We start from the raw sequence: 12,863 nt of genomic DNA on the forward strand, positions 1-12,863 counted from the left end.
TGCTCTTATGTGTTACCTTTCTCTTCAAAGGCCCCAGTCGAGCAGATTTAGCATCCACAGCGGCATACGTGAGCCAAAGTCCAGAAGAGACATGCTGCACAAAGCACAAAGACTCGCCATACTTGATTTCAGGTATGCCCATTCCTTCCACGTCTCGCTTTTGGGTCACTTCAATTTTTTCCTGTAGTTCAAGAGCGCATTTTCAAGCAAAAGTTACACACAGTGTTTTTCAGACCCTTTTGAGTGGTGCCTTAGTTTTTGTTTAAAATATGCTGCTGTGGTCACTTTTGTGCATTTTCTGGCTTAGAAGTTTTTACAGGAACTCCAAAATGGACATTATTACATTAAATAATTGGGTCATAATTAGGGTTGTCAAGTATAGAAACCAAAAAATATAAACAAACCAAATTTGACCTTAAGGTACTATTAATATTTTGTGTTGAAAATTACAGTCTATTGTCTAAAACTTTTTATGATCATTGTAGTAGCAAAATCCTAGTATCAAAATCAAAAATTTTCATGAAAAAATGTTGTAACAGTTGTTGTTACACTAGTGTGCATAACTTAACACAAGTTCCCCACTACTTAACATAGCAAACATTTAATTTGACCTTTGATATTCTGAAGCAGAAAGCAGACATCTTGGAATTTGCTTTCTCAGGGTCGACCAATAATAGCCCCTTCTCTTCGTCCAGACAGAGGTATCGGCCAGTGGTGATGTGTCGAACGCGGAAAGACGTGCCCCATTTAATGTGACTGCCACTCCACCTAAAAACAGACCACAAAAATGGGCATTATAAAGTCTTAACATGCAGATACAAGAGCTACTTACGCTATACGCAGGGGCTCTAGTCTCCACAATGAACGGGCATGACTGCAAACAGCCCCACCTTCATAGTGAGCAACTCTGCAATAAAAGTAATTTTGTTTAGGTGGTGTAATTCAGTACAAATAAACATGTTTTTACTGTATTATCCTGGCACATTAAATCACATTTTTCAACTCAAAGCCTGTCACCTTCTTTGATCATCCCCTTGGTCTGCTCCAGGGATGGCCAGACACTCATCCATGTGGCCATGAAATAGTCTGAGCACGTATCCTCCAGTCAAAAATCCTGACGAACAAAGCAATAATGTATTGATAAAGAGAAGAGAAGAAATCTGTTTTAAAAAAATATGTTTATTTCTTAAACAATGAAACGCAATACCTTCAGCGAGCTCACATCCAGACATCACAGGGGTCATAGTCCATAGAGTTTGCATAAAAGACGCATCCACCATCAGGTCACCACTTGCATATGAAAGATGCTTTAAAGAACATTTAGAGCAAGTTAATTTTATACAAACACTTTTCATAATGTACAATGCAAAATATATAACAAATTACCAAATATCTTTCTGAGGAAACGCTGACAAGAATGAGGTCATCTCCCACCCGGACCTTCTCACCCTCAGATCTCTGTTTTGATGCAGGATGAATGGTCCACCAACAGGCCTCCCCTGAGAGAAAGTTTGCACATAGAATATACTGAATTAAAACATAACAATTTGTAAAATATAAACCAGGTAACAGCAATGATTACCAGTGGAGTCCTCCTGTAAACCCACGTCAAAAGCTAGCTTGTCTGTCAGTGATCGTGAGGTGGTCAAACAACTCAGGTACTGCAACATATAATGTAAAATGAAATAGGAATGGAAATAAAAAGGTTGTGTTTTCAGGGAGGACATATGACAGTATCTCACCATGCTAGAATGAGTGTGTTTGAGAAGGATAGCATGTCCATACAGCAGTGTCCGGTGTCCTCCACCTTGTGAAGACTGGCATGGGAAGTTCATAAAACAGTCAATATAATAAATAATGGGTGAAGTGACTTATCTGTGCTGACCTCCATGACTTGTAAAATAAAACGTTAAGTAGTAAAAATTATAACAGAATAAAACTTACCCATTTGTCCAGATCAACGGCCTACAAATATACAAATACTTGGTAAGATTCAGATCACATAAAAATGCATTGGATTGTTCATGTTTTGAACTGTTGTCATTTACTTCATCCACACAGGTGTTGGACAGCATCTCCTGTAATGCACGCACTGAGAGGGACTGCTCCAAAATGAAAGTGCAAATAGCCAAATCTGGAGGTACATTCTGAAATAAAACACAACCCATGATGGGAAAATCAGTGGTAACTGATAAACTGATTTAAACTGAACTACATGTTGACATAATATTAATAGAAGTAATGCAGTTATTATGTGTAATAAGTACTATATACATATACCTGTGCATTGGAGGTGGTCTCAAGAAAGCACAGTCGGTTTCCAAAGCCTTCACAGGACAAACACAGTTTGATCTGCTCTTTGAGGATGGACGCAGTGCACTGGAGCACCACATGGTCATCCTAAAAAAACATCCAGGGACATGTTTTACACAGTACATGTTTGGAAATATATCTATAAAGGAAAAACAGAAAGGTAGGTTGATACATTCAAGTAACTGATTTATTACTCAGATATATGCACAATATGTGCAGTTGTGGGTGTTTCCACTTAAATAGACAAAAACAAAAAACAAAAAAAAAAAACAGGCAATGTGAGACACAGCTTCAATCATTTAATGCCATACTGTGGAACATTCGATGTAAAGCAAAAACATATTTGTGGAAGCAAGTAGCAATTACACAGTGCATCTTTAAAATATAATTAATATATCTACCACAAATTCCTTTTGCCCAAACTTCCTTTACTGATTTGTCAGTAACTTTAAATAAATATTTTCTTGTTATGACAACTGAAATAATGCTGAAGCCATCCAGACAGCTGTTGTTCTCATGCAAAACAATGTGCCCTCCTGCATGTGGTACTGTATTTCTGTGGCCCATGTCAGAGGCCCAGTGTTAATCCGCCTCCTCTCTGGCTGCGGGACACAACCCACTCCACCAGCCTCTATTTCGGTCCCCTGCACCTGCTGTTCACACATCCCCTTCTGGAGACCACCACATATTTACGTTTAAATGGCCAGAAATCAACGCCTCACAATGCATTGCCAACCTACTAACACAATTAGAAACCCAGATGACAAGAGGTACTTTCAAATCTTTACTTTGATTTTCTGTTTTTCTTGTTTTTAACTCACCAACCATATTTGACCTTTTGTATAATTATAAGTATAAGTATAATAAGTATAATAATAGCAAGGTAAGTGGTAAGAGATACAGAAATTAGCAGTGTGTGTTGCATTATGGGTAATTTGGCACTTAACAGTCATTAAAATATCATAACAAATTAAGCTAATGTTAACTTCTGTTCCATACCTTGGATATCTTGTTACATAAAACAGTATTATAAATTACTTTCAATATATTTTCAGATTGCTCGTCGTCGTTATAGAACATCTTCTAACAATCTTACTAACAGTTAAACACTAAAATATAAGTCTCCCAACAACAAACAGACAGCTACCACAGTGGGCATATAATGTGCTCCTCAGACTCTCACCTCTGACAACTGTGAGAACAAAAACGCACCTAAGGCAGACACATAAGAGACAGTCCAGCTCACAGATGGAGACAGATAATGCGAACAGATGACATGAGCTTAAATGAGAGGTGAACACAAGATGAATAAGCAACTTTCGTGAATGAAACAACAGATTTCTTACTATGTCAGTAATCATAAGTAATTCAAACAACGAAAAGGTTCAGAAGTAAGACAGTATTACTTTACTATTACTTTACTGTTATATGAGGGTTTATGAGTTCTGCTACAGACTAGAGAAAGCAGGTGTAAAATTGGTCCAGCTCCGAGCCTGTTAATCCTCACATAGTAATTATAGACCTGAAGCAAGTTAAGGCTGAAAAACAAACTGATATTTGGAGACATTTTTAAAACCTACACCCCAGACTGTCAAAAGATTATGTTTAAGATTTTTAGGACATTTACATTTAGGTCAACAAGAGGCATCAGTGTGTTATGAACGCAAAATAGTTGTTAACAATCAAGCTATAACAAGTCCAAACATTTTCAAGTTTTGAGAAATAGGTTAATGAAGTGGCCAGGGATGAGAGTCACAGTTTTGACACATTCTCAAGTTACACTTGAATATTAACAATAGCCCTGCATCATCAGTCTCGATTTAAACTCTGAGGTGTTGCATATAGTACACTGCTGGAAGGCCACAATGCCCTTCCACTGCCTTTGGCACAGACTTCTGAAGGAGGAAATCTGATCAGTTCTCCAGCAGCTACTTCACCAGTGAAATAAAGTCCTGATGAAACTATAGACAAGTTCTATGTGTAATCACTTTATATCTGACCAAAGCTGGCATCAAATTAGTCTGAAACAATCTGCTAAAAACAAACTGAAATTACATAAGTAGGTCAGATATCCATTTAAAATACCTCAATTGTAGATTATCCCACCAGTAGTGCACTGGTTCATGTTACCAATTACTAATAATTATTTTTAGAACAGACATCTCTCAGCAGATAAATCTGGACCTTGGAAATTCACGTTTACATTTACAACTTCCACACACTCAGCAACTTTTACTTGGCCAACTCACTGAGCTGCATCCATTAAAATCAGAAAGTAGTACGAATTAGATTGTACTACCACCAGTATGAACTAATGACATTTATACTGTTACAGAGGACGCGTGCCACCTGTCACTAGAAGTTTTGTCCTCAGTGACAAAACAAAAACATATCAAACAAACGTAGAGCTAAAAATAGATAACAATGCAGGCAAAACCACCTGTCCCTGTCAATCCCTGTTTAATACAACCAACCAACCAAAAGGTCTATTATCACCCTAGGTACTCCGAACAGAGACGATTGTGTAAACTGTATAATGACTATAAATGGCATAAGAGCATCTCTTACCGTTCGCAGGAACTGGATCTCTTCTTCTCCATCTGCACCTTCGGCCATGCTCCCAGACACTCAACACACACTATGACAACAAAAAAAGTTAAGTTTTTAAGCTATGCATGGATTATTCCCTCTTATTCCTGGACAGAGCAGATGGAAGTAAGTGGGAGAGCACTGGTAGCTCCTGTGCCTCCCTCTCCCTCACTGTTAGGAGCCACAGGAATGGACCACTTCATTTCCATACAATATCACATGGGGGTGGAGTCAGTCAGTGTCTCAGCACCAATGCAAGTAGTTTGTATGGCTTAAGAGTTTAATATTTCCTTTCATTGTTTATTGTATATTTCCACAAATGTAAATGTTGAATTAGAGCCAAAATGAATAAATAAATAAAGAAAGAAAGAAAGAATTTAGTCATCCTTATGTGTCTTTTTCCAGTCATAGTTAAGCAAAGCAAAATACATGTTTTTATAGGTATATTTTGTACTGACATGTTGCCCAAACAAATAAACTAAACTAAAAAAAAAAGAAAGAAAAGAAAACCTTCATCTGAACTAACTTGGTGGCCTGTAATAAATCAATTAGCCATATACTACCCGAATACACGTTATTTGGTGTGAGCAGAATTGTGAATAATAAAGTACATTTTTAAATATAAAGGAAAACAATAAAATAATCCACAATAACCAACATCATAGGTAAAAGTGTAAAGAACGCGATGACCTAATTTAAGTCCAATATGCTTCGACCGTAGCAGCACACTTGAAGTTGGACGGATCCTTGGTCCGGTTAATGTCTAGGAGCTGGTTCATTGCTTCAATCGAAATTAAATTAATAATACAGTTACAGTTGAAACAGTTAACATTTGCGATGTAAATCCTAAATTAAGCATATGTACCTTTGAACGGCAGGGGGCGATGCACTGGTGGCGTACGTACATGGTTTAGGACGAAGAATAAAGCGTGTCACAGTAAAATAGTTCCCCCTACAGCAAAAGACAAAACACATTAGGGACAAAACTATGGATCTATAACCACATTAAACTCGAAACAGAAGGTAAGTGTCATTTTAATAATGATGTATTGTCTGTCTCTAAATCTTAAATAGCTTTGCTCAAGAAGCAACTCTGTGTTCTATGAGTAAGATGATAGCTTTGTACACTAAAGCATTTGCACAATTTAAACAGTTATTAAGGCGAAACTTAAAATAAATGTTTTATACCTAACTTAATGAGAAATGATGGTGCTTTGCTTCATATGTGTAAGTCTTGTTTGATTCAACGCGTTTTAAGATGACCCACATTTCTGTAAACAACTCGCGCTTCTAAGAAAGTTATGCCTTAAATGCGGTGATCTTTGCAATCAATTTCAGTCTATTTACTATTATAATTTTTGTGTAATAGCTGTGTCTGTCTATAGGAATAAATAATGGATCCTATCACTCACATGCTGACAGACCCTCTTGACCCTAAAGAGGGGAACAGTGGCCATATAACAGAGGAGTGTCTGCTGGGAAACTGCAGAGTGAGTCTTCCAGAGGATCTACTGGAAGATGTGAGTTCAGTGCACAACTTAAGCCAATGCATTCAGAATTATAAATGTATTTACATATGAATATATATTATAATTCATAATTTTCTTGACAGCCTGACATTTTCTTCTCTGTGCTGAGTGGAAGCACTTGGACTGAAGTTCTGTCAGATGCACAGAGGCAGCATCTACGCCAGTTCTTGCCACAATTTCCTGACCAGAATATTTCAGAACAAGACCGCACCATCAGTGATTTATTCAGTGACAGAAACTTTCACTTCGGAAATCCCCTTCATCTTGCGCAAAAGCTATTCCGAGGTGAAGTCAAATAGCATAATATTTACAAAATCTTCAAGACAAGAAATCAGTAATGTTTTCCTCCCTCTATAGATGGTTATTTCAACCCTGAAGTGGTCAAGTACAGACAACTGTGTGCTAAATCCCAGCGGAAGCGACAGCTGTACTCTCTTCAGCAGTATTACCACAAGCTCCTAAAACAGATTCTTGTCTCACGGAAGGTATAATTTTCTATACATACAAACTTTACACAATTCAGCACTATATCTAACCATCTGATTCCATAGGAGCTTCTGGACTATGCAGTTCATAATGGTCAAGACTATCCACCAAGAAGAAAGGCCCTGAGTAAAAGTCATGCTGAAATGCGGGAACCGAGAGTAAGAAGAAGACTCAACCGTATATTGAAGGAGGTTAAAGCAGAGTGTGGTGACAGCAATGCATCCTCCTCTGATGATGGTATGAATTTAGACTTTGTTACCTGTAAATCTAATAGACCAACAAGCTATTCTAAATATGGTTTGGTATAATTATAGAGTTGTCAATGTGGACATCAGCGCCTCAGTCGCCCTCATCCCCTACACCTACCATATCTTTACGGGTCCTCCCAAGCCTCTCTACTCAAGACATGAAAACAACAGGTGAGTAATCTTGCATGATCTAAACTACTATTAGTAATTTTGGAGAAACAAACTGTAAAAGGGTTTTTGCCTTACAGAAAAATTAGAACTTGGAGAACAGGACCTTAAGAGAATATTGCACAGTCATCGGGAGAAAAGGAAAAGGCAGCCAGTAAGCTTACTATGAATTGGACTGGCAGCCCAATAATTAAGCACCAGAGTAATTACATATTTTTGTAGGATCATCCAGACCTTGTGACTTCTGATGTTCACCTTGGAGACATTCTCTCAAGAGCAAACATGGGACGAAAAGGACCAATTCGTGAGTAAAACAATACAAAAAAGCTAAGCTAAATAATCAATAATGGTGGAAGGAATTGGCTAGATGTATTTATTTATATTTTTCCCACAGCATTATTTGAGCTGTCTCTCCCTAAAAAGAAAATCAAAGAGGAAAGACGGAGGAAGAAAGTGAGACCAATTAAAGTGGAGTGTGAAGATCCTGGTGAAGCTCTTGGTTCAGACGCAAATTCAGCTCCTCCAGTTAACATGATCAACTCTCTTCCAGACACTCCCTCTTCTCCACTCGCCAACATTAAAGAGGAGTAAGCCAAATTTACTGTTAGACGTGTGCAAAATTCATAATAATTTTTGTATTAATTAAACTAAACTGACTGTATTTCAGAATGGTGGATGAGAGTCAGATCAGCCCTGTTGTAGTTGAAGAAATTGCCATTAGTTTCTTCAGTTTGTTAGAGAGTATTTTGAGAACAGAAGCCCTCACCACATCCGGGGTATATGTGTATTAAGTTCAAAAGTTTATATTACTTTGCTGTTTTAAAAGCTTTGGAACTTATTGGACATTTCAAATCTCTTAGATTGAAGAGAAAATCCAGCTATGGCAGTCTTCTCCAGCCAGCTCCCTAAATGCCTGGTTTTCTTCTGCCTGTTGCTGGTCCGACCTGGTTCTTCAAGCACTCCAATTTCTTGCTGGAGAGACCAAAGGTATGTTCGTGTTATTGTAGAATATAAATTGGGATTGAGAAACTATAACAGATATGTTTTTCCTCCTCAGATGGACGCATGGCATTACCCAGTGGTTTCTTGCCTTTTGTGGAGTTTTCAGATGAGACACAACAGTGGAGATGGATTGGTAAGAACCATTTTTACATAGATATGGTTTATTCTATTAGTATTAACAATGTTTACAATTTTCAGGCCCAACCCAGGACACAGAGAAAGATTTGAGTGCGTTATGTCAACTGTGGCTTGACTCTAAAGACCTGGTTATAAAGGTACCTGTAAGAATTTAAATCAACTTTAACCAGCTAACTTATAGAGAATAAACATTATTTTTCTATTTTGCTTTTAGACAGAAAATGAAGAAATGTTAGAAATGATCTCACCCACACCAAGAGTGTAAGATTAAATTTAAGATCTAAAGTAATACTGTATTTTATATTGTACTGCACGATTAACATAATGTTAATATTAATGTTATTTACTGTGGTACTAAATAATTTTTTACCACAGATCAACTGATTATGTGGTTCGACCAAGTACTGGCGATGAAAAACAGCTGTTTCAAATCCAGGTCAGCCTTTGCTGTTGAGTGCGTGCGTGTGTATGTGCGTGCATGCATGTGTATATCTCTCCATCTCTCTATCTCTATTTCTGTCTGTATGTAAATGTATATAAGTAAGTTCAGGTTAAACTGTTTGTTTTTTTAGGAACAGCAACGATACAACCAGCCTCATAAAGCTTTCACTTTCCGGATGCATGGATTTGAGTCTGTGGTGGGGCCAGTCAAAGGAGTATTTGACAAAGAAATGTCACTGAACAAAGCCAGGGAACACACACTGCTGCGATCAGACCGGCCACCATATGTGACCATACTGTCTCTAGGTTAGACACAGGGTCAATTTAATTCAACATGTACTATGGGGTTACACTTTACATTATAAAACTGGTACATTGGTTTTATCAACAGTGAGGGATGCTGCAGCCAGATTACCCAATGGAGAGGGGACCAGGGCAGAGATTTGTGAATTATTAAAGGATTCCCAGTTTCTTGCTCCAGAAGTCACAAGTGCACAGGTCTGATTTTCAATAACCAGAAACCCACTACTATCAGCCATGTGTAATTTATAAATAGTCAATGTAAGATGTTTTATATTCTGTTACTTAGGTAAATACAGTAGTGAGTGGAGCTCTGGACCGACTTCACTACGAGAAAGACCCTTGTGTGAAATATGATATTGGCCGTAAACTGTGGATTTATCTGCATCGCAGTCGGAGCCAGGAAGAGTTCGGTAAGCAATATAAAAAATACTGTAAATAAAAAGAGGTAGGGTATAATAAAACATTTATTGATACATCCAGAGCGAATTCATCAGGCACAAGCTGCAGCAGCCAAAGCAAGAAAAGCTTTGCAGCAGAAGCCCAAGCCTGCCCCAAAGGCTGTGAGTCTGCACAATATAAGATTAGGACACATGTTCAGTTATTTAATTTCTAAATGTATTCTGTTCTTTTCTTGTGTGACAGAAGTCTGGCAGCAAAGAGGGAGCCAGTAAACTTGGATGTTTGGAAGGAGACATAGTTCCCACGCCGATGTCACCAATTGCCACAACCCCAAACACACCTGGAACCCCAATGTCACCTCTGCCATCCACAGTCACAACACCAACTAAATCTGCAGTCCCTGACACTATTAAAACTAGCCCTGGGTGGGTACAACGACACAAAAGTTGCATATTGCAATTTACATAGATATAACATTAAGTTAATGTACATTTCACAACTAAAAACATGACCAAATTTTCTCCTGTGTATATTCTACATAGCCTTTACCTGTATTTATGTTTTGTTTTTTTCTTTTCAGTGTGCTTCTTGTTTCTCCACCACCTTTACCTCAGTTGGGAACCATCTTGCCCACGAGTCAGGCAGCCCCACCACCCTCACAGACGGTTTCATCCCAGCATGCAGCACGTTTAGTGAGCCACCTTGCAGCTGGTACTCTTCCTCAGGTCCGCGTGGTTTCTGCTCAGCCTGGTCTCGCTGCTGCCCCCGGAGGTCACCAGGCCACAATAATGCACCAGCCCACTCACCAGATCAGAATGCCCGTTTCTGTGGCCACAAAGGGCATCTCACAGGTTTGAGACTCTATTTGTTGTTAAAGGTATTTAACTTTTCTTGTCCGACACTTGCTTATCTCCATGGAGATGTTATTACTTTGTGTAGAATGTTCCACAAAATGGAATGAAACAGATCTATTGCTTTTATTTATATTACAAGTGTTTCTATAGCTTAGAAATACTTTGAGAACATGTATTCTTTCTGGGAACAGCAGCTCTTCACTGATCTGATCTGTAACTTGGCCTAGTGGCATCACCTTATTGCTTTGAACAATATAATTTCTATGAAGACATAAAGGTGGTGGACCTTCCACTTGAAAAGTTACATAGTGCCCTTTAAAAAATTTAAAAAAAAGCTTAAATGGTTACGGTTTTGTACAGGCTGTGGTGTCTGTGCCATTGAGAAGCCAGCCCAGCAGTAATCCAGTCCAGGTGCCGCCCACTCTTTCTGTGTCCACGGTCACAGTCACTAAACCACAAACAGGATCTCCTGGTAGTCCTTCAAATGCTCCTTCTTCACCCGCGGTGCTTCAGGGAGTCAGCAGCCCAAACATCAAACAGGTGGGTCTGTGCGTTCTTTGTACACAAGTTGTACACAAGCAGCAGCTGTTATAGTACGTAAATGAAAAGTGTGAAAATGTAGTCATATTTTATTAAGTTTTATTTACCCCTGGCAATCAAAAAAAAAAAAAAAAACTATAGTTGACCTATCGTTGTAGCTACCATTTTGTTTTAGAAACTTTGCTAACATTGCTCATTATTTCTCTGAAGGTCTCCATCACTGGTCAATTAGGTGTAAAGACTACATGTGGGGGTGGTATCCCTATAACTGCAACAAACCTGCGCATACAGGGTAAAGACGTGCTCCGCCTCCCTCCATCCTCCATCACCACAGATGCTAAAGGCCAAACAGTCTTGAGAATTACCCCAGACATGATGGCTACTCTGACCAAGTCTCCAGTGGCAACAGTCAAACTGACACCAGAGTTTTTGGGACAAGCTGCTGCTGCAGGTAGTAAGAGCATATCAGCCACTCTCCATGTGACACCAACGCACCCCTCACCCACCACAGCCTCCAGCTCTGCTTCAAGCTCCGGAGAGGTGCCCACCAGTAATGCCAGTCCTGGTACTGCACTTTTAAAAGCTACTGGTGATACTGCTATTCGTCTCATGCCAACTTTAGCGGTGTCTGTGGCTGATCAGAAAGCAAGGACATTTACCACAGTCTCCTCACCTGAAAAGAGCAGCGCCACTATTCGCATAATGCCAGGCCTTGGTGTGATTCCACCCAAACCGGCTCAGACCATCACAATGGCGCCCTCTACTGGCAGTAAACCCCCAGCTGTATCTTCAGTTGCCTCTGTGGTCACTATGGCTGCCAATGTGGTGGCCGGTGCTAAAGGACTCACCGTGGCCTCAGCTGCCTCTGGTTCACCAATCACTCTAGGAACTGCAACGGCAACTGTGAGACAGGTCCCTGCGACAGTGGTCTCTACACAAACGGTAAGAAAAACACAAATACTAAATTCTCTATAGAAATATCTATAACATAAAAATGACCTGTCTTTTCTAATATAAATTATTTATTACATCACAGGGAAAGTTACCTGCCAGGATCACTGTTCCCCTCTCTGTCCTTAATCAACCACTTAAGAGTAAAAGTGTGGTGACAACACCTATTGTGAAAGGAAACCTCAACACAAAGTAAGCATTTTTCATGTTTGTACATATATTTACGCACACATAGATTAATCTTAATAATACAACCATTATCATAAGAGACAACTTTTATGAGTAATTACTTAAGTGTTTGTATAGCAGTCTAACTTGCTTCACCATTTCTCTGGTCTGTGTAGTATCAGTGGTCTGGGGAGGAACATCATCCTGACCACAATGCCAGCTGGGACGAAGCTGATTGCAGGAAATAAGCCAGTCAGTTTTGTCACTGCTCAACAGTTTCAGCAGCTTCAGCAGCAGGGCCAGGCTACTCAGGTGAGAGCACTTTGCATGTTACACAGGTTAAGAGCTTATCTCCCATTTTTCAGAGGTCGGTTAAGTGATACTTTCTATCATAGGTTCGAATCCAAACAGTCCCAGCCCAGCAACTGCAGCAGCACATGGCCTCAGCAGGATCACCCAAAGCTGTCTCTACTGTTGTTGTCACAGCACCTTCACCCAGTCGCCCCCCTGACCCTCCCCCTGCCCCACCACAGTGATCTTAGGCCAACTGGAAATTACTAATGTGTATATATATCTGTTGTGTTGGGTTTTTTTATGTTCCAATTAAGTTTGATGAGATTCTTTTCTCACAACAAATGTAGTTACCTGTTGGTTTCTCTACAGTGTTAATATTTTCCTGTTGTGTAATTTAAAATATGTAACATGCATAAAAATACAGTGCTGTTTTTAAATGC

At 39.2% G+C, this 12,863-nt stretch overlaps 2 protein-coding genes across 4 annotated transcripts in view; one reads left to right on the forward strand and one right to left on the reverse strand.

The window, feature by feature from the left end:
• Positions 1–4,929, reverse strand: part of LOC110158641 (ryanodine receptor 1-like) — a 41,164-nt gene extending 36,235 nt beyond the window's left edge. Inside the window, exons 1-11 of the mRNA XM_055148490.1 lie at positions 4,882–4,929; positions 2,281–2,400; positions 2,049–2,147; positions 1,743–1,817; positions 1,583–1,661; positions 1,387–1,499; positions 1,208–1,307; positions 1,018–1,114; positions 833–907; positions 612–768; positions 17–181 (exon numbers count right to left, since the gene is read on the reverse strand). Of these exons, the coding sequence (XP_055004465.1) occupies positions 17–181; positions 612–768; positions 833–907; positions 1,018–1,114; positions 1,208–1,307; positions 1,387–1,499; positions 1,583–1,661; positions 1,743–1,817; positions 2,049–2,147; positions 2,281–2,400; positions 4,882–4,929 (1,128 nt within the window). The remainder of the gene's footprint in view (positions 1–16; positions 182–611; positions 769–832; positions 908–1,017; positions 1,115–1,207; positions 1,308–1,386; positions 1,500–1,582; positions 1,662–1,742; positions 1,818–2,048; positions 2,148–2,280; positions 2,401–4,881) is intronic.
• Positions 4,930–5,805: 876 nt separating this feature from the next.
• Positions 5,806–12,859, forward strand: nfrkb (nuclear factor related to kappaB binding protein). Of its 3 annotated transcripts, none has more exons than XM_020922939.2 (26): positions 5,806–5,925; positions 6,288–6,422; positions 6,515–6,716; positions 6,789–6,916; positions 6,983–7,154; positions 7,232–7,336; positions 7,414–7,487; positions 7,556–7,637; positions 7,728–7,920; positions 8,001–8,109; positions 8,194–8,320; positions 8,391–8,468; positions 8,534–8,610; positions 8,688–8,734; positions 8,849–8,909; positions 9,046–9,220; positions 9,306–9,412; positions 9,504–9,627; positions 9,698–9,777; positions 9,860–10,041; positions 10,197–10,467; positions 10,831–11,010; positions 11,221–11,952; positions 12,047–12,153; positions 12,306–12,441; positions 12,525–12,859. In XM_020922939.2, the coding sequence occupies exons 2-26, from the start codon at positions 6,297–6,299 to the stop codon at positions 12,663–12,665; spliced, it is 3,816 nt and encodes a 1,271-aa protein (XP_020778598.1). In that variant the 5' UTR covers positions 5,806–5,925; positions 6,288–6,296; the 3' UTR covers positions 12,666–12,859. The 3 variants fall into 3 exon arrangements, with proteins under 3 accessions (XP_020778598.1, XP_055004690.1, XP_020778599.1); XM_055148715.1 differs by having other exon boundaries at positions 5,856–5,925; positions 6,272–6,422; positions 9,863–10,041; XM_020922940.2 differs by having other exon boundaries at positions 5,857–5,925; positions 6,272–6,422.
• The last annotated feature ends 4 nt before the right edge of the window (positions 12,860–12,863 follow it).

The sequence above is a fragment of the Boleophthalmus pectinirostris genome, unplaced genomic scaffold (genome assembly GCF_026225935.1).
Source record: "Boleophthalmus pectinirostris isolate CB_2022bp ecotype Guang Dong unplaced genomic scaffold, ASM2622593v1 HiC_scaffold_12, whole genome shotgun sequence".
Classification (NCBI taxonomy): domain Eukaryota; kingdom Metazoa; phylum Chordata; class Actinopteri; order Gobiiformes; family Gobiidae; genus Boleophthalmus; species Boleophthalmus pectinirostris.

Bases quoted from the DNA above. Each gene is read 5' to 3' on its own strand.
- nfrkb (XM_020922939.2), top strand. From the start codon at position 6,297: ATGGATCCTATCACTCACATGCTGACAGACCCTCTTGACCCTAAAGAG. The intron at 7,638-7,727 runs GTGAGTAAAACA...TTTTTCCCACAG, and splicing joins GGGACGAAAAGGACCAATTC to CATTATTTGAGCTGTCTCTC. The intron at 9,413-9,503 runs GTCTGATTTTCA...TCTGTTACTTAG, and splicing joins CAGAAGTCACAAGTGCACAG to GTAAATACAGTAGTGAGTGG.